This window comes from Dermacentor variabilis, chromosome 4 (assembly GCF_050947875.1).
Source record: "Dermacentor variabilis isolate Ectoservices chromosome 4, ASM5094787v1, whole genome shotgun sequence".
NCBI lineage: Eukaryota > Metazoa > Arthropoda > Arachnida > Ixodida > Ixodidae > Dermacentor > Dermacentor variabilis.
Genome location: NC_134571.1, coordinates 176,664,261 through 176,688,431, shown reverse-complemented (window position 1 = coordinate 176,688,431; position 24,171 = coordinate 176,664,261). Strand labels below are relative to the sequence as shown.

The window sequence follows — 24,171 nt, the reverse complement described above, 5'->3', positions numbered from 1 at the left end:
AGGCACTAGAAATAGCAGGGGAGAGTTATTAGCAGAGTTTGCGGAACAGAATAATATGCGGATAATGAATACCTTCTTCCGCAAGTGGTATAGCCGAAAGTGGATGTGGAGGAGCCCGAACGGCGAGACTAGAAATGAAATAGACTTCATACTCTGTGCTAACCTTGGCATCATACAAGATGTGGACGTGCTCATCAAGGTGCGCTGCAGTGACTATAAGATGGTAAGAACTCGAATTAGCCTAGACCTGAGGAGGGAACGGAAGAGACAGGTACAAAAGACGCCGATCAACGACTTAGCGGTAAGGGGGAAAATAGAGTAATTCCAGATCAAGCTACAGAACAGGTATTCGGCTTTAACTCAGGAAGAGGACCTTAGTGTTGAAGCAATGAACGACAATCTTGTGGGCATCATTAAGGAGTGTGCAATAGAAGTCGGTGGTAACTCCGTTAGACAGGATACCAGTAAGGTATCGCAAGAGACGAAAGATCTGATAAAGAAACGCCAATGTATGAAAGCCTCTAACCCTACAGCTAGAATAGAACTGGCAGAACTTTCTAAGTTAATCAACACGCGTAAGACAGCTGCCATAAGGAAGTATAATATGGATAGAATTGAACATGCTCTCAGGAACGGAGGAAGCCTAAAAGCAGTGAAGAAGAAACTAGGAATTGCCAAGAATCAGATGTGTGCGTTAAGAGACAGAGCCGGCAATATCATTACTAATATGGATGAGATAGTTCAAGTGGCTGAGGAGTTCTATAGAGATTTATACAGTACAAGTGGCACCCATGACGATAATGGAAGAGAGAATATTCTAGAGGAATGCGAAATTCCACAGGTAACGCTGGAAGAAGTAAAGAAAGCCTTGGGAGATATGCAAAGAGGGAAGGCAGCTGTGGAGGATCAGGTAACAGCAGATTTGTTGAAGGATGGTGGGCAGATTGTTCTAGAGAAACTGGCCACGCTGTATACGCAATGCGTCATGACTTCGAGCGTACCGGAATCTTGAAAACGCTAACATAATCCTAATACATAAGAAAGGGGACGCCAAAGACTTGAAAAATTATAGACCAATCAGCTTACTGTCCGTTGCCTACAAAGTATTTACTAGGGTAATTGCAAATAGAATCAGGAACACCTTAGACTTCCGCCAACCAAAGGACCAGGCAGGATTCCGTAAAGGCTACTCACCAATCAACCATATTCACACTATCAAACAGGTGATAGAAAAATGTGTGGAACATAACCAACCTTTGTATATAGCTTTCATTGATTACGAGAAAGCGTTTGATTCAGTCGAAACCTCAGCAGTCATGGAGGCATTGCGGAATCAGGGTGTAGAGAAGCCGTATGTAAAAATACTGAAAGATATCTATAGCGGATCCACAGCAACCGTAGTCCTCCACAAAGAAAGCAACAAAATCCCAATAAAGAAAGGCGTCAGGCAGGGAGATACGATCTCTCCAATGCTAATCACAGCGTGTTTACAGGAGGTATTCAGAGACTTGGATTGGTAAGAAGTGGGGATAAAAGTTAATAGAGAATATCTTAATAACTTGCCATTCGCAGATGATATTGCCTGGCTTAGTAACTCAGGGGCCCAACTGCAATGCATGCTCACTGACCTGGAGAGGCAAAGCCGAAGGGTGGGTCTAACTATTAATCTGCAGAAAACTAAAGTAATGTTTACCAGTCTCGGAAGAGAATAGCAGTTTACGATAGGTAGTGAGGCATTGGAAGTGGTAAGGGAATACATCTACTTAGGACAGGCAGTGACCGCGGATCCGGAACATGAGACTGAAATGATCAGAAGAATAAGAATGGGCTGGGGTGCGTTTGGCAGGCATTCCCAGATCATGAACAGCAGGTTGCCATTTTCCCTCAAGAGGAAAGTTTATAATAGCTGTGTCTTACCAGTACTCACGTACGGGGCAGAAACCTGGAGGCTTACGAAAAGGATTCTACTTAAATTGAGGACGACGCAACGAGCTATGGAAAGAAGAATGATAGGTGTAGTGTTAAGGGATAAGAAAAGAGCAGATTGGGTGAGGGGACAAACCCGAGTTAATGATATTTTAGTTGAAATCAATAAAAAGAAATGGGCTTGTGCAGGACACGTAATGAGGAGGGAAGATAACCGGTGGTAATTAAGAGTTACGGAATGGATTGCAAGGGAAGGGAAGCGTAAAAGAGGGCGGCAGAAAGCTAGGTGGGCGGATGAAATCAAGAAGTTTGCAGGGACAACATGGCCACAATTAGTACATGACCGTGGTAGTTGGAGAAGTATGGGAAAGGCCTTTGCCTTGCAGTGGGCGTAACCAGGCTGATGATGACGATGATGAACAAAGTGCTCGATAAAAACATCATTCAGCCTTCATCGAGTCCCTGGGCGTCAGCCGGGGTGTTGGTTAAGAAGCAGGACGGCATGTGGCGCTTCTGTGTAGACTATCGTCACCTGAACAGCATTACAAAGAAGGACGTCTACCCGCTCCCACGTAAAGACGATGCCCTTGACTGCCTGCACAGTTCCAGCTATTTCTCGTCTATTGATCTTCATTCCGGATATTGGCAGATTGCTGTTGACGATATGGACAGAGAAAAAAACCGCGTTCATCACACTTGATGGCTTACACCAATTTAAAGTAATGCCGTTTCGATCATGCACTTGATCATGCACGCCCCTGCCACCTTTGAGCGTAGGATGGGCTCCTTGCTACAAGGTTTCAAACGGTCCACATGCGTCTGCTACCTCGACGACGTCATCGTCTTCTAGCCAACGTGCGACACTCATCTTGAGCGCCTCACAACTATACTTGATGTATTTCGAAAGGCGAAGCTGCAACTAAACTCGTCCAAATGTCGTTTTGGCCACCGACAAATTACTCTTCTTGGCCATTTCGTTGACGCTTCCGGAGTACAGCCTGATCCCGACAAAACTCGCGCTGTCCGAGAGTTTCCGGTTCCGAAGACAGCCGCAGACGTTCGAAGCTTTGTAGGGATGTGCTCGTATTTTCGTTGTTTTGTTCCAGATTGTGCGACAATTGCTAGGCCCCTAACTAATCTTTTGAAGGAAGGCGTACAATTCCCGTAGGGTACTGCAGAAGCCGCCGCCTTCTCTCGTCTCGTCACTCTTCTCACCTCACCACCCATTCTCGCCCACTTCTACCCTGTTGCCCCTACAGAATTACGTACAGATGCCAGCGGTCATGGCGTAGGTGCCGTCTTAGCCCAGCATCAGCGTGGCAAGGATCGCGTTATTGCATATGCGAGCCGCCTCCTAGCACCATCGCAGCATAACTATTCCATTACGGAACGCGAATGCTTTGCTGTTGTCTGGGTGGTTCGGAAGTTCCGTCCTTACCTTTACGGTCGCCCTTTTTCTGTCGTCACTGACCATCATGCTCTCTGCTGGCTCTTATCGCTAAAAGATCCTACTGGCCGGCTTGGCCGATGGGCTTTAAGGCTACAGGAATTTTCACATTCCGTGGTGTACAAGTGTGGCCGCCTGCACCAAGACGCTGACAGTTTGCCGCGTTACCCTGTTGACGAATCTCACTCCTCCAATATTTCCAGTGCTTCTTGCGTATTCTCTGTATCCCAGCTGGTTGATTTCGCCGACGAGCAACGTCTTGACGCCTACAACAGGGCACTCATCGACCGTTTTAAACACTCTCCGGCCGATGCTGCTCTACGCCTCTTCGTCCTCCGCGACGGTACTCTGTACCGTCGAAATTATATGTTCGAAATTAGGGAAGTCGGCAGCCGGGTGCACTCCCCAGGCGGTATACCCCAAACACTACCGGGCGCCGGGTTCGGGAGCGCCTGTACCCATATTGATATTTGTTATCGGTGGGTGCCAGCAGTGAGTTTCGAACTGTCCACCTACCGCAGCCGTGGCGGACGCCCTGCTCACTCGGTCACGACTGCGGTAACCTACGTAACCTTCGTCCAGACGGCTTTGAGTTCCTGCTTGTAGTGCCTAAACAACTCCGCTCCACTGTTCTAGATGAGCTTCACGACGGACCGACGGCAGGACACCTTGGCGTATCTCGAACCTATAATCGTGTACGTCGCCGTTTTTTCTGGCCTGGCCTTGCCCTTTCCGTACGATGTTACGTCGCCGCTTGTGAACTTTGCCAACGAAGCAAGAAGCCTTCCCAGCTTCCCGCTGGTTACCTGCAGCCGCTCGACATCCCTGCCGAGCCCTTCCATCGTGTCGGCTTGGACCTTCTCGGCCCATTTCCGGAATCCACATAAGGAAACAAGTGGGTTGCAGTCGCGGTGGACTACGCGACCCGCTACGCCGTAACCCGTGCTCTTCCGATCAGTTGCGCAACTGATGTTGCTGACTTCCTGCTACATGATATCATTTTAAAGCATGGTGCTCCGCGTCAATTGCTTACAGACCGCGGCCGCACCTTTCTGGCCAAAGACATTGACGACACCATGCGTGCCTGCTCAATACAGCATAAATTTACCACCTCCTACCACCCCCAAACGAACGGCCTCACTGAGCGTTTGAACCGCACCCTTACAGACATGCTATCCAAATACGTTTCAGACGACCACCGTGACTGAGACCTCGCTCTAGCTTACATTACCTTTGCATACAGCTCCTCCCGTCTCGAAACTGCTGGCTTTTCCCCGTTTTACCTCTTGTATGGCAGCGAACCGACGCTACCACTGGACACTGCTAGCGATTATGCCCGTGATGCAATCGCCCATGCTGACCAATCTCGCCAACTTGCGCGCGCTCGTCTACGAGTGTCTTAAGATAAGCAGAAACAACGCTACGACCTCCGTCACCATGATGCCCATTTTGTGCCCGGCGCCCTCGTATTGCTTTGGTCACCATCGCGAAAAGTCGGCCTTTGTGAAAAACTGCTTTCTTGTTAAACAGGCCCATATCGCGTGATACGCAAAGTGACCGATGTTACCTATGAAATCGTTCTAGCCACGCCCACTACGTCCTCCTCTGTGACAACCAGTGACATTGTTCACGTTGCCCCACTCAAGCCCTACAACTCTCCATGCACCTTGGATATTTAACAGCGCTGTGACGGTGCTTTTGCCGTCGGGGGGTAATATTACGATACCATCGAGGGATGCTCAAGAGACGAGCCGCCGCGAGGACGACGAAGATGTTAGTTGGTGCCCTTGGCACGAGCGAGTGTCAGCCTGGCTGCCTGGCTCTAGTGTAAATAGCGTGTAAATAGCATCTTTCGTCTGTTTATTTCCACACGTAACAATATTATGATCTGGACGACAACGGGCAGCGATGGAGCGATCGAGAAACGTTTAAAGGAGGCCATCCAATGCGTGGAAAACTACCTCGTGAGCACGGGACTCGCCTGCTCGGCCGAAAAATGTGAACTGCTGCTATATAGACCGGTCAGAAAGGAGCCCCCACCTAAAGGCTACAAGCCCCCTGAAAAGGAAGAGATCCAATTAACGGCATCAAACGGCCTACCCATCCCGATGGTAGACAAGATCCCGGTACTGTGAATGATGATGGAACACAAGGGCGGCAATGGCGAAGCACTTCGCAAGATAACGGCAAGGGCGACCAGCACGATGCAGCTCATTCGACGCATCACCAACAAACACGTGTGCATGCGCGAAGGCAGCGTCATACGACTGATACAAGCCTTCGTCATTTCTCAAATAAAGTACACGGCAGCGTTTCACAAGTGGGTGGTAGCGGAAAGAAACATGCTCAACGCCCTCATACGGTAGGCGTACAAATGTGCGTTGGGACTTGCGCCCGGAGTCAGCACTGCCAAGCTCTTAGAACTAGGCTTACACAATACGCACGAGGAACTCGCGGAGGCACAAGTGTCCCAACTCGAGCGCCTATCCAAGACCCGCCCGTGCAGCCACGTGCTCGAAAAGTTCAGCATCACATACTACACGCAGTACGGCATGAATGTAGAAATTGCAAGAACTACACGCGAGCAACTATACGTACCCCCATTGCCTCGCAAGATGCACCCCTAAAACCACACGAGGAGACGTAAAGTCAGGGCACAACACATGAACCAAAGTTACGCCAACAACAAGGAGGTGGTCTTCACCGACACAGCCTGTTATCGAGAGAGGAAGAGTTTCCTGGCGGCGGTTACTAGCCACCGAGGCAACCACCTCACGAGCGTCCCCGTGAACTCGGCACATGCCGAAGTGGCAGAGGAAACGGCCATAGCACTGGCCCTCACACAAACCAAAGCGACATACGAGACCTGCGATTCACAAACGCCAATTCGCAATTTTGCAAATGAACGCATCTCGCAAGGGACGTATCACATACTGCAACGACATCCCATACCCCAGCGAGAGGCCGACTTCGATAACCGAAGGCATTTGCTATGGATGCCGGCACACACTGGATTGAGCACCCCCAACGAAGTGGCTCACCGCGTTGCTCGAGGCATCACTCACCGAGCATCATCGGCGGAAGAGCCCCCTCGGGTTACTGCAAACGTCTGGGCGTGGGAGGATCGTATGACCAGGTTCCACGACATCACGACACATTACCAGTTTCAAAAGTGGGTATACCTGTTCCTTCACGCTAGGCTAGAGAGGACGCAAGTAGTACACTTCAGACAGTTACAAACAGATTCTTACAGAAACCCTTCACTCACGCACGCCATGTATCCAGACATGTACAAAACAAACCAATACACATCATGTGCCGAGGTTGCCACACTTAATCACATGTTATGGGAGTGTCAGCATTTAACAGACAAGTCGGGCAGTGCCGACCCCTCCGTCTCTTCCACCGCCAGCCTCCGCTCGCGCTTGAAGACCGCACTGCTCAGCTTGAAATTGAAAGCACAATTCTGTGCCGTCCAGCGAGCCGAGGAAGCTGCTTCCAGACAAGGTCTCGTAACCGCGTCCGCGGCGGGTGCGCAGACCCACTAAAAAGACGCCAGACTCAGATCTTACTGATTTGAAAATAAAGTTTACGCTTTCTTCTTTCTAGTAACAATGTACGGTTGGCGCATGCAGCCTTACGCGTTAAGTACTGCGGAAGTGCTGTAGGAACACCAGCATTTCCTCGCATATTTGATCGTCACCCTCAAAAGAGGGGACGCACCGATGAGCTTAGTACATGTTTCAACCGAACAAAAGAGGCCTATCTCAAATTCCATGTTGTGCACAGTGAGAACTGTGAAAAACAAGCCAAGTTCATTTCAACATTTATAGTTGCAAAATCTTTGACCGAAGCCCTAGGGTCAGGTCATGAAGTGACAAAAATGGCTAGTGGAGACCTTGAGATTCCCAAGAAACATCAGTACGAGAACCTTGGGTTGCCGGCCCCACAAAAGTTATGTGCGGCAACCTGCGCTACGCGAAGCGATCCCGCAGGACCTATAGCGGCCGTGAACGTGGGCGCAGTCAAGGCCGTCTCAAACTACCCGGCCCCTTCCAGCGCTGGCAATAGCCGGCGCAGCTTACACCGAAAGGCCGCCATATCGACCTCAGGGCTGGTCGGCGGATGGGTCTGGCCCTCCGACGCGAGACTCTCTCGCGGAACTTCTCGCTCGCAAGAGTGCATGTCCGGTGCCTCACAAGAGGAAATGGGCACTACACCTATCCTCACGGCGAACAAAGCGCCTAAGGAGCAACGAGGCTGCCTCGACGGCTCAAGAAAGGACCAAACCCGCGTTACAGGGAGTCAAAACAGCTCTGTAATCTGAGGCAGCACTTCTGTTTCTGTACACTCAGCACCAATTTAGTTTCGGTATGGATACGCAAATTCTTCAATGGAACGTCAGTGGTTTTCTCAGAAACCTTCATGATGTGCAAGAACTTATCCACGAACAGAATCAAAAAGTGCTGTGTTTACAGGAAACACACTTAAAATCGAAACACACACGCTTTCTCCGACAGTATACTACGTTTCGCAAAGATCGCGATGTACTAGCGCTTCAGCGGGCGGTGTTGCCATTTAATTCATCTAAGCATAGCGTGTCAACGCTTACAGATACAAATGCCCCTTGAAGCAGTGGCGGTTCGAGTCTTCGTTCTAAACAAACTCATCACCATTTGCTCGCTTTACATACCCCCATTATAAATTAAACAAACATGAATTTCAGTCTCTTATATACGAATTGCCAGAACCGTGTGTTGTTCTTGGCGATTTCAATGCACTCAGCTGCCTGTGGGGAGACTCTCGTATAGATGAGCGAGGTCGCCTTGTTGAAGAGTTTCTTTTTTCCTCTGGCGCGGGTCCGCTGAATAAGAAGGAACGCACATATTACTGTCTTGCGCATAGAACCTTTTCCTCAATTGATTTGAGCCAACTTTCCCCGTCTATACTGCCTGATTTGAATGGGAAATTAACCAACAATCCTCAAGAAAGCAACCACTTCCCCATACTGCTAGAAACATCTTAAGAAAACGAATGTCGCCCACAGGATCTTAGGTGGAAAGTTGATACAGCCAATTGGGACAAATTCCGAGCTCCTACAAGTATCTCATGGGCTGGCATGTCTTCGTTTAGAATTGGTGCTGCTGTGGAGTATTTTACAGCCTTCATAATAGATGCCGCATATAAATGTATATTTGAAGTAAGTGGTTTGGCATGCAAGCGGCGTGTACCGTGGTGGAATAACGAATGTAGGATCGCACGTAGAAAAGAGAACGAAGCGTGGGTGCTGCTACGTGCTTCTGGCACTGCAGTAAATCTTATTAATTTTAAGAAAGTAAAGTCCCAAGGCAGGAGAACGTGCCGAGCGGCCAGAAGAGAGAGTTAGCAGAAGTTGTTATCTGGTGTCAACTCGTATACAGATGAGGCCAAAATCTGGAACAGGGTTAATAGGAAAAGAGGGCGGCAAACATATACACTCCCTTTGCTAAACACACAGGGCGATACCTTGCAAGACCAGGCATACTCACTTGGGTAGCACTTTGAGAGCGTGTCTAGCTGAACCCATTATTCACAAACCCTTGTCAAACATAAACGAATAGAAGAATGTAAGCCATTCACAAGAAAATGCCGACAGAGTGAACCGTACAACCGTCCTTTTAGTATTGCCGAGTTGAGAGCTTCCTTGTTCGCATGCAAGAGCTCTGCACCGGGATCTGACAGAGTTATGTATGAAATGATCAAACACACAATGGCACGCTAGTTACACTACTCGCACTTTTAAACCCTATTTGGGCTATAGGATACATTCCAATGGCATGGAAACAAACCATAATAGTCCCTGTTTTGAAAGAGGTCAAAGACCCTTCCTCTCTGGCAAGTTACCGTCCGACAGCCCTCAAAAGTTGCCTTTGTAAGGTATTTGAAAAAATGATTAATCAGCGACACATCCACTTCCATGAACAAAGCAAAATTCTTGAACCTTATCAGTGTTGCTTAAGAGAAGGGCGGTCCACAACCGATCATATTGTGCGCTTTGAAGGAACTATTCGTGACGCATTTGTCGACAAACAGTTTTTCTTATCTATAATCCTCGATGTGGAGAAGGCATACGACAGAACGTGGTGCTACGGCATCTTGAGAGGCTTGTCAGAAGCGGGCATTCATGGCAATATGCTAAACCTAATAGAAAAGCTATTTCTCAAATCGTGCTTTCCGGGTAAAATTCGCCAATGTACTGTCAAGTCAGGAAACTGGTGTGCCCCAGGGAGGCGTGCTCAGCTGCAAACTCCTTATTGTTAAAATGACAACGCTTCGTGCTGTGTTACCACCGGTCATTTTTTATTCCGTCTAGGTAGACGACATCCAAATAAGTTTCAAATCCTGTAAACTCGTAGTGTGCGAGAGACAGGTACAGCATGGCTTGACCAAAGTGTCAAATTGCGCAAAGAAAAATTGATTTAAAATCAATTTGCACAAATGTTCTTGTGTTCTTTTTTACAATAAAGAGAGGCCTGGTTCCAGATCCTTCCTTAGAACTGCGTGGACAACAAGTAGCTGTCAACAAAGAGCACACATTCCTATTTATTATACTTGACTATAGACATACTTTAATTCCACACATTAGATATCTAAAAGAACAATGTCTAAAAACAATGAACTTTTTGAAACTTCTACCCCAGACTACATGGGGTAGTAACAGGAAGCGTTTAATAAATCTTAACAAGACCTTAGTTCGGTAATGATTGGACTATGGTGCCATAGTATATAACTCTGCTGTCCCGAGCGCGCTAAATATGCTAATCCTGTCCCACATCTAGGTATCCGCTTACCACTGGCGTTTTCAGAAGAAGCCCGATTGAAAGCTTGTACACCGTATCAAATGAGTGGTCCCTCCACTTACAGAGAACATACATCGGCCTCACATATTTCCTCAGAATACACTCAAATCCTGAGCACCCATGTCTTAATAGCGTTACCGGTACGATGTGTGCTACACTTTTCCGTAATTGACCCTCTGTAAGACTGCCTTTCTCACTGCGTATGAGGGAGATTAGCGATGAAAAACGTGTCCCACTCCTGGAGCATCGCTTGATGCATCCAACCAAGCTCTTACTTCCTTGGGAGTGGCGGGTGGTAGAATGTGACGTATCCTTTTTGAAAGTTACAAAGCGCGCTCACAGGTCGAAATCCGAATGCATTTCCTAGAACTCCAATATAAGCAATCGTGCACAGAGTTCAGCACAGCCACATTGAAGTCACATGCCAAGCTTTCCTACGCAGCCGTTGATCCATCCCTCTCAGGATTTCATGTACTGCATCCGGAAACAAGTATCTTCACGGCCGAAACCCACGCAATATTGTCGGCTCTGATGTATATAAGGAAGTGAAAACTCCAAAAAGCAGTTATATATACGGACTACGTAAGCGTTGTAAAGGCTTTGATGTCACTGTGTAAGCACAAAAATGAAGTCCTTACTGAACTCTGTGCTTACCTGTGTAAAGCTTATCTGTCTAATCAGCATATCATTATATGCTTGCTGCCTGGCTATAGGGACATCGAGAGCAACGTTCTGGCGGACAAGATGGCCACGTCAATTGCATCGCGTGCTGTTAATCCTACTGCTGCGGTCCCCGTTACAGACCTGAAGCTTTTCTTACGAAAGGAACTTCGAGACCACTAGCAGCGCAAGTGGGACGCAGAAACAAATAATAAGCTGCGCGTGGTAAAGCCAGAGTTAGCTTTTTGGCTCTCTGCAACAAAAGCACGGTAAACAGATGTCCTATCCTGTCGTCTGAGAATAGAACACACATTTGGCACTCATAATTTTCTGCTTACTGGAAATGAACCTCAAATCTGTGAAAGATGTGGTGAGAAGCTGAACGTCTTTCAAGTGCTCCTGGAATGTCGGGAGGCTTGGCAAAGAACCGCTCTTTACCACTGAAGCAGTCCTCGGTTTTTTAGTGATGTTATCCTACATGTTATAAGTCCAGTACACTCATAGCGTATCCTCTTTCCAGAGAATGCCGCTGTGATAATTTTTTTACATAGCACACACCTCCAGGCCCTTGTGTTTCAAGGGCGCTAACGAGGCACTAGTGCTCTAGCAAATTTAAGCATCTCACATATTTTGTAGATTGTAGTGTTCTTCCGCAATGGATTTTAATGCTCCTAGTTTACGTAATTTGTCATGGACGTAATCTTATTGCACATAGATTTTACGCACTTTAGAGCGACTATCTTGACCACGGACTGACCACGGACACGGCGCTCTTTGGCCATACTTGGCCCTTGCGCCAATAAACACTACACATTCTTTCATTCCTACGAACAGCGCGTGCACGTCCTTGGCGTGCAGGTCAATGAGAGCCTTGGCCCTCGCCGCTCTTCATCCCTTGTTGAACTCGGGTTTCATGTTCTTGTGTATGGGGTCGATTGTTGTCTGGCGTCCGACCTATTTGGGAACGGGGATCTTCCTCTCCGCATTGTTCGAGCGTCCTATTCCCAGGTCGACCAGTATCTTCCCCCCGGCTTTGGTCGTGGACAGCCGCTCCAGTTGAGAGGTCTGTTGCGCGTCGGCTAATTCTTCGAGTGTGTTGTGTATCCCGAGCGGTAAAAAGCGGGCTATAAAAAACAGGCCCAGCGCCGTCTTGTACGCTCTTCTGATGATTACGTTGATTTTGTTGCGTTCGTCTTGCAGCCATCTGTGGTAGGATGCAACGTACGTGACGTGGCTCATGATGACGTATTGGACGAGCCTAATTAGGCTCCTCTCTCATGCCAGCCTTCCGGTTAGTGACTCGTTTGAGGAGTCGAATCGCATTGGTCGGTTTTGCTGTGAGACGAACGATGGTTTCTGTTTCTTTCATGATTTTCGATGACAATGCCTAGGATCCTGATTTTGCCGACCTCGGGTATCACGTTGCCGGATTTGGTTACGATTCTGATATCTTCATATTCGCATTTTCTAGTCTTGCCTCTGCCGCTGTTGGTAGATTGGAGTATGAGACGCTCTGAAACATCTGAGTCCGGTGTATTCCATCTGGTCGTCTATCGCCTCGACGGTGGCTTGCAGCGCTCCCTCGATGTGGGCATCACTACCGCCGGTCCCCCACAGCATGATATCGTCCACGTAGGTGGTGTGCCTGACGTCTTTGATGTCCGGGAGCCTCTAGGCTACTCCGGTGATTACGAGGTTGAACAGCATCGGCGAAATGACCGATCCATGCTGTGTGCCGGTGCTGCCGAGTTTCTTCTCTTGCGTCTGTAGGTAGGCTGCTCGTAGCTCTGTGGCCCTGTCTGTGAGGAAGTACTTGATGTAGTTCTGAGATTTCTCGCCCATGTTGAGCCTGGACACTTGGGACAGAACCGCCGAGCGTTTCTCTAATCGAAGGCGCTCCGCAGGTCGTGCACCAGGATTGCCTTTTTGTCGCGGGCGCTGCCACCATCGTCGATGATTAGGTATTGGAACTGCAGCATCGTATTCTGCGTGCTTAGGTGCTGCCTGAAGCCGATCACCGTGGCTGGTACAGTCCTTCTCGTTCCAGGTAGTCTTGCCACCTGTTGAGCAGGACGTGCTCCAGCACTTTGCCCACGCAGGACGTGAGCGAGATGGGCCGCAGGTTGTCCGTGTCCAGCGGCTTTCAGGTGTTCGGGATCAGGATGGTCTTGGCTATCTTCCACCGCTTTGGTAGCGCGCCCGCTTTTCGGCATTCCTGGAAGTATTTGGCGAGGCTCTCATTCGAACCGTCGTCGAAGTTCTTCAGCTCCTTGTTCGTGTCGAGGGTCGCGCCAGCTACCGACCGGATCTTGAAGTCGTGCATTGTCCCGCGGACCTCCTCGACTCGACGTCGATGTCACGATCGAGCTTCGCGTAGGGTAGTCCGCCGTATGGCGCGCGTTGTTCGGTTGGTGTAGTCGGCAGGTATTTGTTGTTAATTCGCCAGGTGACTTCGCCGGCGCCGCGTACCGAGACCACCCTATATATGAGCATTGCGAGTCTGTCCCTTTGGCCTGACTTGGTCTTTGTTTCGTCGACCAGGTGCCGCAGCAGGTTCCACGTCTTACCGCTGTGCATGTGCCCGTCTGCCGCGTTGCAGATATCGTTCCACTGTTCCGTGCACAGTGCGCGGCAGTGATGCTCGATCGCTCGGTTGAGATCCGCCACTTTCTTTCTGAGTCTGCGGTTGAGCCGTTGCTTCTTCCAGCGATTGAGTATCGACTGTTTGGCTTGGATGTGACACGCTAGCTAGCTGTCTACTTTGTAGATCTCCGCGTCCGTTTCAGTTTCTTTGGTCGCGTCACGTACGTGCTTGGTGATTTCGACCGTCCACTAGTCGATGTATTCAATCTCGCCGTCACCGTCTCCCTTCTGGCGTCTCGGGAGGCATCTCAGTCTATGCATCTGTTTTGATGCTGGTGTCGTTGTGATCCGGTACGCTGATTTTAATGATGGTGTGGTTGCTGCCGAGGTCGCTCCCCGTGTTTCTTCAGGTGATCGCGCCCCGGACATTGTTCTTGACGAATGTAAGGTCCGCAGTGGTGTACCTGGGACATTCAGTTACTGGTTCTCGTTGGATGCGTCGGACCCGTGATGAGAGTGAAGTCGAGTTACGTGGCGTCTTGGTACAGGTCGCGCCCCTTTGCTGTGTACTTGTTGTAGCCCCAGGCAGGGTTCATCACGTTGAAATCGCCTTACGCAATGAGCGTGTTGCGGCCCGCTGCAGTGTTGGCTCTGTGTAGTAATGTCTTGAATCTCTGCTGTCTCTGCAATGGGTTGCTGTAGACGTTGAGACGAAATATTCTTCCTTTTCTTTTCTTGCAAGGGATGATTTCGGTCAGTGTGTGCTCGATCTTGATATTCCATTGCAGCTCGTGTTCGACGAACATGAGTCCCTTCCTGACGAGGCTGCACAGGCCTCTCCCGTCGGGTGCACCCTTGTGCACTCTGTAGCCGGGGAGGGACGGAGCGTCGGTTAGTGTTTCTTGTAATAGTATAATGTCCAGCTTGCGCGTGGCATGTGCGATGTGCTGTTGTATGAATGCCTTCTTCCTTCCGAGGCCGCGACAGTTCCACTGCCACGCTGTTGCACCTACTGCTGCTGGCGCTGCGTTGGCGACCATGACTATGTTGGGGTGTACGGAGTTCCCTGGTTGGGTGGATGCTGAGCGAAGAGGGGCGCAAACGTCGGCTGGCTCACTATCGGCTGTAGTGTCCTTTCGATTTGTGTGAGTCAATTCGTGTTCTCGGCTTGGTAGGTCTCCATTGTTTGATTCATTGCTGTCACTGCTGCGATGTTCGCCGTGATTACGAGGAGTCATAATTTGGACTGTTGGGCCGGTTTGCTGCGGGTGGGGCGGTGCTAGGCGGCTGCACACATTTACAATAACGTGCGACGGGACCGGCGTAGCAGCACGCAAAGCATGTTGGCAGGTTGGCGGGAGTACGCCACCCGTTAGGCTGGGGCGTGTCCCACCCATGTCATAGGACGTTTAGCACGGGGCGGCTGCTGATAAGACTTCATGGCGGGCTGCAATCACGGCCTATCCAGGACGTCGGCATAAGTGAGAGGCACACTTTGAGAAAGTGGTTGGGTCCTCGCGACTACATCAGCGTTGCCGTGTGGTGCAGCCACCGGGACCTGTTGGGGCGCCACAACGACTTTTTTTTAATGCGACGGTAAATGCCTCCGGGCACACAGGGGTATGGGATGAGGGTGAATAAGGATGATTAAATGAATGAAAAAAAGATTCGCCGCCCTAATGAAGTCCAAGAGGGATCGATAATGCGGTCCCTGCGTCCAAGCAGTGTAATTGCTCGGATTATGCGGTGAAAGTCCCGCTGCTGCGAGGTGCCGGAGCCTCGTTGGTTTCAGTGCAGGGCAAACCCACAGCAGGTGGCGGATGTCGGCTTTTTCGCGATTTGCAGAGTGGACACTCAGGACGAGGATATAACAGGCGAAAGTGCGGCCACTTCCTAGTCACGGCAGGAGTGAGGGCAACCCCGACCCGGATCCTCCGAAGCGCAAGGTCCTCTGCACGGATAAGACCGCACACGGAGGTGTGAGAGCACGTGTGCGGCGCCGGAGGTGCTCCTTTCTTGTTAAAAGGAGGGTGGCATCATCTAGGTGAAAGAGTCGAGGCAGTGACGATGGAGAGGTCGCTAGACGGGTCGCAGAATCCGCACGGCTTTGGAAGCTTAGAAGGTCGCGTGAGATCCACTCGACAGATATTGTCTGCGGGATGCGTGCCGCCAGAAGATGGATCTGTTGGCCTATGCCAGGGCTGCGATTGACGCGTCGCAGAAGCCGCGTCGCCTGGAGGGCATCAGTGCGGATGACGATGCGGGCCGTGGGGACCATGGGAAAGGCGGCCACAAAGCACAACGCTTCTCGGACAGCAAGGAGCTCAGCACAAAAGGAGGAAGGAGGCTCTTGGATTTGAAACCGGGTCGTCTTATTAAGGGCAGATGCTCATGGGCAATAAATTGCAGTGGTTGTTTCACAGTGCTGAATGCTTGCATCAACGTAAAGGACGATGGAGCCAGCGGCAGGTGGGCATCTTGAGCTATAATTCGGTCACGAAGCGACGCCGCCGCGTGAGTTGATGTCGGGCGATGTATATCAGTTGGCTTGTTATCACTCAGCTGTACAAAACTCCAGGGAGGAAGAACTGGCGATGGTGGTGGTAAAAGGGAGTTCGAGAAAGTGTAAGCCCTGAGAGCACACGTTGCGTGCGAAAGGCTGGCCTTAAGCCTGCGAGCATCACGTCGCTGCTGCACCAGCTCATCTAGTGTGTTGAGCTGTACATTGTCTTGGAGAGCCACGATCGGTGTGATGCGGGGAAGGCAAGTGATGACCCTCATTGCCTCGCAATTAACAGCCTCAAGGTGATACCATTGTGCCCTTGTCAAATGCTGGAATTGGACTTGATAAACAAGGCGTGGTTGCACTACCGCCTTCACCAATTGTCGCGCAACATATGAGCTGGCGCTGCCCGGTTTAGGAGCAATGCGCGTAATCAGACCCAACGTTTGAATTGCCTGCTTTTTAGCGCTGGAGAGCCAAGCAGTTCCGGTTCCCGACTCGTGTACCATCAGATCCAGAATTTTTATAGTTGAACGTTGTTGAAGAGGGGCTCCGGATAGATGAAGACGAATGGGTGTTGCAGAGAGTTTACGCCGGCCCCAGCGATAGGTGATTGACATGTAAGCAGATTTGCTGACGGAAAGCCTAAGGCCGCCAGAAGAAGCGTAAGTCGTCGTGATATCTAAAGCTGATTGAAGGGCAGTGGCTTGAATCTGCAGGTCGTGATGAGTGCTCCATACCGTGATGTCATCAGCGTACAACAAGAACTTTATGTCGGGTATATCGTGTAAGCGCCATGCAAGCGGGATGAAAGCAATATTGAATAATGTGAGCGACAATACAGATCCACGGGGTACGCCACGAAGAGGGACAAATGAGCCGATGGCGTCACCACTGAGTCGAATTGCAAAATGTCGGTCTTCAAGGAAAGATTTGACAAAATTCCGTACTCTAGGGGGAAAATGCAGCATGTCAATTGAAGCCAAGATGGCAGCATGACTGATGTTATTATACGCCTTTTCGACGTCCATAGCGAGGACAGTACGGACACTGTGGCTACGAGTTGACGATAAAACCGAGGAAGCCAAGACAGCCAGCCCATCTTCAGTACCTATGGATGGACGGAAGCCAATTTGAGCAGGGTGATAGAAACCGTGGTGCTCTAGCCACCAGGACAGTCGTGTGGCTAGCATCTTCTCAGCAAGCTTTCACAACGTTGACGTAAGGGAAATGGGTCGGAAGTTGCCAAGGTCAGTCGGCGTTTTGCTTGGTTTCGGAATCGGGATCACAATAGCTGATTTCCAGCCTGGAGGGACAACGCCATCTACCCATACCTTGTTAATGGTGTCGAGGAGTTGAGGCAGCACAGCGGAACTCAGGTTCTTGTAGGCCTCATAAGTAATAGAGTCTGGACCGGGTGCTGTCTTGCGACTGGTACCATCTATCTCTGTAAGCAACTCAGGCATGGTGAAAGAGCTTGCAGTCCCCTCGGACTCTGCTGTAGATGGCAACCTGTCGATATGTGTCGGAATACCTGCCAAGGAAGCACCATAGGCTGTTTGCGGGAACACGTCGTAATGCGAGAAAAACTTCCGGGCTGCTTCTCTGGCGAAATCATCCGGCGACAAGCCAGCAGCGAAGCAGGCTGTGGCTACCGCGTCTGGACGGCGGCAACCGTGTTCCATGGCACGGACCGCTCGCGAGAGAGAAGCATTCGATATCTTGGATGAAAACCTCTCACACCACGTATGCCAGTGCCTCCGCGAGAGGTCGCGTTCATATCTGCGGGCCATAGCAGTAAGGAAATTCAGTCTTATACGTGCTTCTGCAGAAGTGGGGTCTCTGGATGCTGCCAGCTCAGCTTGTCTGCGAGCAGCCCACAAGTTGAGCGGGCCGATATCCGGCGCCGGTCGATCGACGTCTACCCAGCTGATGGTTGTAGCTTCATTGAGCGCGCTTTGTATGCGGTCAACAAGTAGTGGTGACGAGTCCACAGAGGTATCTTGGAGAACGGAGCGAAAGGTGTCCCAGTTGACCACAGAACACTTGCGGCGCAATCGGCGGGCCTGCGACGGATGAAGGCCGATGATGATAGGGTGGTGGTCACTACCCAAGCAGTCGGGCTCCAGGTGCCAAGTGGGAATGCCGGAACCCGCCCACCACGTAAGATCCTATGCGTATGTTGTACGTCGAGCTTGAGGCACAGCCCGCGTTGCTGAATCGGGATGGTTCAGTAGTATAAGCAACACATCTGCGAAGGCGTCCCGCACACGCCTACCTCGAGGGCTAGAAGTAGGGTACCCCCAATCTGGGTAGGGGCATTGAGATCACCACCAACTAAAATAGGACACGCTGGGTTTTGGCGACGGATATTCATTAACCACCCCAGATTAATTCTTGAAGAAGAGCCACCGGCAGGTCTTATGTAGTATGACACTACCACAAGAGTTGTCTTGGGTAACTTCACAGCTACTGCCACTACCTCCTGATATGAGTTACACCAGTTTTCAAGAGAAAGGCAGACCTGAGGACAGCGCGTATCAACATACACTGCCGCCTTTCCTGGAGGGGCAGCTGTGTGCATGCGACGGTAACTCATGGAAGGAGACACGCATCCACTGAAGCCCGGAATGGCAGGCAAGGCGTTCGTCTGCTATAGTAACAGGGCCCACACCTGCAGCTTGTTCATACGTAGACGGGATTTAAGCTCCCCCACTTTCGTGGAGAGCCCTCTACAGTTCCACTGCAGCGCGCCACAAACACCTGTGCCCGCCATTTTGATTACGAGTCCAGGCGTTTTAAAATCACAGATGTCTGGTTGGATAACTGGCTGACCATGAACCGCAAAAGGGATGCTGTAGAGTTATCTGGCAGCGAAGCTGAAGACCCGGTAGGCTCTACGAACGATACAGCAGGGCGTGACAGAGACGATGATGCAGCGGAATCGATAGTTGTCCATTACAATACCGGCGCCTTGGTGTGGGTCTGGACGCCCCTCCGTCGCCGCGGACTCTTGGAAAAGTTACTCTGCCGGTATTTTGGTCCCTACAAGGTTACACGCCGCCTCAGTGACGTTACCTACGAAGTCGTCCCTGCAGTTCTGACCTCGGTTCGCCCCGTCATCGTGCTCGCGCTGAAGTTGTTCATGTAGTGCGCATGAAGCCCTACTATGCGCGTACGTGAACGCCGAGCTGCACCTGACGAGCTGCATTTGTTGTCGTCGCTGAAAGAACTTTTTCACGTGACCGAGACGGTCGCTTTTAGCATGGGGGGCAATTGACACAATGCTGTTTGGCTCCCGCGCCGCGGGACGGCGCGCGCAACGGCCGGTGCCATGGAAGACGACGAAGCGCGTACGCTTCACGCTCTTCTTCTGGCCCGCCATTAAAGAGAAGGGTATATTTTGTATGACTCGTCTTCAGTCTACGTTACAATATGCTCCCGCAAGGAGCAGGTTTGCGCATAACTTTTGCGGCCCGCTCGCACCGCTATTCGCCGAGCGCTATCACGTGGTGCAAAATGACGTCAGATAATCAACTGCGGGCTGCCAGGCCGATTTTACGGAAACGGCGCCGACTCGTCTCCGTCAGTACCATCGAAATTGGAAACGGCGGATCATCGAGCGTACGTATCGACGATCGGTTCCGGGTTGCAGGTATAGTATCCGACAACATTAGGAAACGGCGCCGACTCGTCTCCGTCAGTGCCATCGAAATTGGAAACGGCGGATCATCGAGCGTACGTATCAACGATCGGTTCCGGGTTGCAGGTATAGTATTCGACAACATTAAGTTAAACATTGGTGAAGTGCTACGAAGCACATAACTTTGACACTTCTATTCCAGTATAACGGGTTGCAGCGCACCAAACTGCAGAAATCACTCGGAAGGTGGCAAAGCTTTTTACTTGGTGCCGTGCAGGGGACGAGACCGGCCGGCTCCGAAAGGGACCAAGATATGCGAGGTGCGTTCGCCTTGTTTACAGAGGTGAGGTCGGCTTGTTTGCACTAAAGCGGAATTTATGTCGAATAACACTCCTGTACTCGCTGAAATGCGTACGCCTGGCATGAGAGGTAGTTCACTTGGGCAATTTTTGGCGTATATGTGCAGTGCGACACAGACGCCGTACAAAGGAAGGAGGGCGCGTCTGTGTCGCGCTGCACATATACGCCAAGCATGTTAACTCACCAACTCACTCAACTCGCTGTGTTCTTTGCACAATTGTTCTGACTATGCGGCTCAAAAAAGTGCGTTCAGAACAGAGTAAATACTAGCAGGTACAATTTGCCCGTGCACCCTGGCTTTTCTCTACTCTGTTCTTTTTAAATTTTTGTCGGAGTTTTGATTTTTTATGTAAGGTCAATGGACGTGCTGGTACTCATTTTTTTTGTAGTAAGTAAAAACACCGTGCGTTCCCACATATGAGACAGCTGTTATAGCTTTAGCATTTACTACCCATAATATGCTGCTTGTTCGATGAGCCTTAGTCGACATGAGAAATGTGAAATTATTTTGGTACGTTTAATAGGCGCTGCTTTATACTAAATTAACCGGATTAGTATGAAGAGATAAAGAAAGATGCGCTGTCATATTACAGTCTACATTGTGTGTATAATTACTTTGGAAGTTTGTACTCTTATGTGATTAGTCCAATAAAAATAACCTGTTGTTACTCTTAATAATGTGTTGCCTTCCCAGTGGCCTCAAATTCTGCCCCCAAAGGCTCCAAGAACCAGCACTCATCCCCTGCTGGCACCATCCATTGGTCATCTATTGTCATCCAACCAGCCATCGCTTGTCCATTCCGTTGTACGAAATAAGTTTGACCTAGAAACTCCTGGATATTGTGTCTTTTCCCACTTGCAGATTTGCTACTATGAAGCAGCTGGTAAGTTTGCGGTGTGAATCGTAAAGATAGGTTGTGCATAAAATGTGCGCATGTGAACATTTGAAATGCATTTAAATTTACGTGTCTGCACCGCATATATCGAAAACGTGCAGCTTCTGTGAACGATGTTTAGTGTGAATGACAGTCACGCTTAACAGTCACTGACATTCCTGCAGGCACGATAGTTTTCTTGGCGACATTCATTGTTCGTCTCGTTGCGGCAGTCAAAATGCGATCACATAATTGTATACCACACGTGCGTAAAGTTTTCTTTAAACACCCTTTAAAACATTTCCTTCCTTCCGCCTCCGCGAGAAAACTTCATATGCACGCTGAAAAACATTGCACCGCTATTTGTTACAAGGTAATGCGCATTCGCACGCGAACTTTTGAGTTGTTCGAGCCACGGGCGTAGTCAGAATTTTATTTCGAGGGATCCAGGGGGGTCCTACTCCTTATATGTACATTCCTACGTACCTTTGTATATTTGCCTATATGTATGTACACACAAACTAAAAACTTCCAGGGGGGGGGGGAGGTTCCACCTCTCCTGCTACGGCAATCGTTAGAGCTAAGCACGCATTAAAAGTGTCATCTTGCTAAGTGCTTGCGAACAGTTGCCGCATGTAGCTCGCGACGTGCAGACCAAAAAGCAGATGGAACACCGCGCGGCATTTGCCTCCTGCGCGCGCGATGAGTGGCTGCACTGCAGAGTTGGAACATAAAGGGAACCTATGCGCAACTCTGTGCCCTGCGGGACCAAATACAGGGACTCTACCTCGTCTGGCGAACAGCACCGTGAACGGCAGAAGTCAGAACACTGGCATGTGATGCAGACGACGGAACGAAGGCGCTTCCGGTGCTTACAGTGGTTTCGCACTTCTGGTTTGAAGGCCTGACATACCGGAAAACCAATTTTCGTGCGTCTGCTTCTGAGGAAGATCGCCACTTGTACGAGGCAGGCTAGGTTACTGGCACCAGGTAGTATATAAAACAGAAAAAGGTGCAAATTGAGATGCAAATACACCCCGTCAACAGAGCTCAACGCGGTACGCCAGGACGTGGAGCTCCAGAATTTATATTCCAGATAATATTTCCTATGCGCGTTGACATTATCGGGTACTTCCCCATTTAACTTGGGCGAGAGCACAAGAAATTCACCGGCGATGTATGAAAAATATATAAAATACTTACCACTGAGTATGCATCATGCGGCCGCTGGTTGTGTGCCACTGGATGTATGCCCCAGGAGATAACGGGCAGCTGCTGCTTATCAATTAAGCTTTGACGTCAATTTGGGTCACTGCAAGTATAATGACTTCGCACTTTCACTGTGACATTCACGTAATGCGATGTTTCTTGCAAATGGGGGTTGGCATCGACGTTGTGGTTTTTTTTCCCCGACTCTCAGAAGGCGCGGTATTACAAAATGTGACCTTCAACATGGAATTTGTGCTCTCTAAGCGCTTTGCATGAGAGATATTGAGCTAAAAGGTTTTCGCTGCTACAGCAGCGGTCCGCTTTGACTTCACTGATTTTCTCAGTAATCATGCAACAGCGAAGTATTTCTCAGTAGACTACGGAAAGTGCCAGAGTCACTGTCGTGGTTGTGAGCGATAACACTTGGCTTGCGCGTGTTTTGGTTGGCTCCAATGACAGTAGCGTTGTCTGTCACTTCTGCTTCACACACGGTGGGATTGAACCCCTCAACAAAGTAATATAAGTATCCCCAAGTGACTGCACACAATATTACAATTAATATTTGGCTCAAGTTACGTGGGAGAGTCTGTATATTTCGTTGTAAACCAACTCGATACGCGAGTCACGGCTCCTTCAACAACGGGGACATTTTGGTAGTTGCTTCTCGCTTTTCGTTAACGTCCTCATTTACAGATCGCGTGTTCCGTAAGGTATTCTTGGAGAAAACTATGGGCGCGTAAACGTTCATTTTCAGACCGTTATTTTCTCACCAACTCGTGGACGCCAATGTCGACGCGTTTGGCGACTTCACGAGCCGGTTGTTTACGTTGCTTTAACGAAGGTACCACATATGATGCGTCACTTGTATCCTTGACATAAGACGTGACGAATGCATCTCGGGAATTAAGAAATGTGTCAGCATTGCGCTACACACACATAGCCACGAATCTACGCCGTCAAATTTCATTCATGGAGGCCCATGCGAGCGCGAGTGGCAGCTTTCGCGAACAGTGACGTACCGGTCGACGGCCCCGTGCTGTGTTGTCTCTTCCAACTTATTGAGCGTGTACAGTAGGAAGTGAACAGTGTGTGATCTCAAATTGCTCAGGCTAGTAGAACAGAACTATAAAAGCAGTTTCCTTCCTGCTAACTGCTTACGTTTTAGTGAAGGTCCACGAAGTTATAGGTAATAGCCCTAATCTACGTCGAAGCGATGGAAATTGATTTAAAGATCATGTGGGTAGCTTGAAAGGACTAAAGTTTGAGCATTTCAAATTCTAAAGCATGTTCCGGCTAACCTTGAGTGTAATTTATTACACACAGGTATACAAGTGAAGAACCGCGTTAACGGTTCGCTCAGCGGCTGATCGGACGACGACTGGCCCAATGACGATAGGCAGACAGACAGACAGACAACGAACTTTATTTAATCCTGAGGAGCTACCAGGACCTCCTAATGGGAGGCCGTTGTAGCCGTTGGCCGCGTTAGCCTGGGCTTGCTTTCGGAGTACCGTGCTTCTGATGGCCTCCTCCCATTCGGCTTCGATAGAGAGGAAGTCGTTCAGACTATCTTTTTTTAGAGCGCGGCACTTCCGCGCCCGTTCCTGCGTTTTGCCTCGCTGTCGAGCTTCGCGGTCAGTCCTCGCCGTAACCAGCTCCGTAGAGGGGCCAGCGCACCGTTCCAGCGGCAAGCGCTCTTGGCGGCATCTCTCATGCACGGTGCGAGCCTTCCTCTCTCCTCTTCTCCTCTAATGCTACCCCTGTGTAGCAGCAATCACAGAGTTACTATACTGACACTAGAAGACAAGCTACCCATGGGCCCATGCATTGAAATGGGGAATCTCAAGAGGACCGCCATGTTTCTGCGCGATGAGGTCGCCAGCTCCTAAGACGCTTGGTAGACTTGATGACAGTAGTCAGTTTTAATCTGGCAACCGAAGCAGCGTAGCAGCTTGGCGTCTCGCTTGTATTGCGTTGATGCGGTGTGCGTGCAGCCGTGTGTGTGGGCTTTATAAGTTCATTTTTTATTATATGTTGCGGGATGGTGTGTGTCGTCGATGTTGGCCGTGCAGGTGGCAGTTTTGCAACCGAAGGATGATGCTGTTGAAGTGTCCGGTGGTGTGCGG

General features: G+C 49.9%; 1 protein-coding gene across 1 annotated transcript in view; it reads right to left on the bottom strand.

Moving 5' to 3' along the window:
• Nucleotides 1-12,714, bottom strand: part of LOC142578434 (endothelin-converting enzyme 1-like) — a 125,107-nt gene extending 112,393 nt beyond the window's left edge. The window contains exons 1-2 of the mRNA XM_075687820.1: nucleotides 12,565-12,714; nucleotides 5,972-5,996 (exon numbers count right to left, since the gene is read on the bottom strand). Coding sequence (XP_075543935.1) covers nucleotides 5,972-5,996; nucleotides 12,565-12,714 — 175 coding nt within the window. The remainder of the gene's footprint in view (nucleotides 1-5,971; nucleotides 5,997-12,564) is intronic.
• Nucleotides 12,715-24,171: the final 11,457 nt, after the last annotated feature.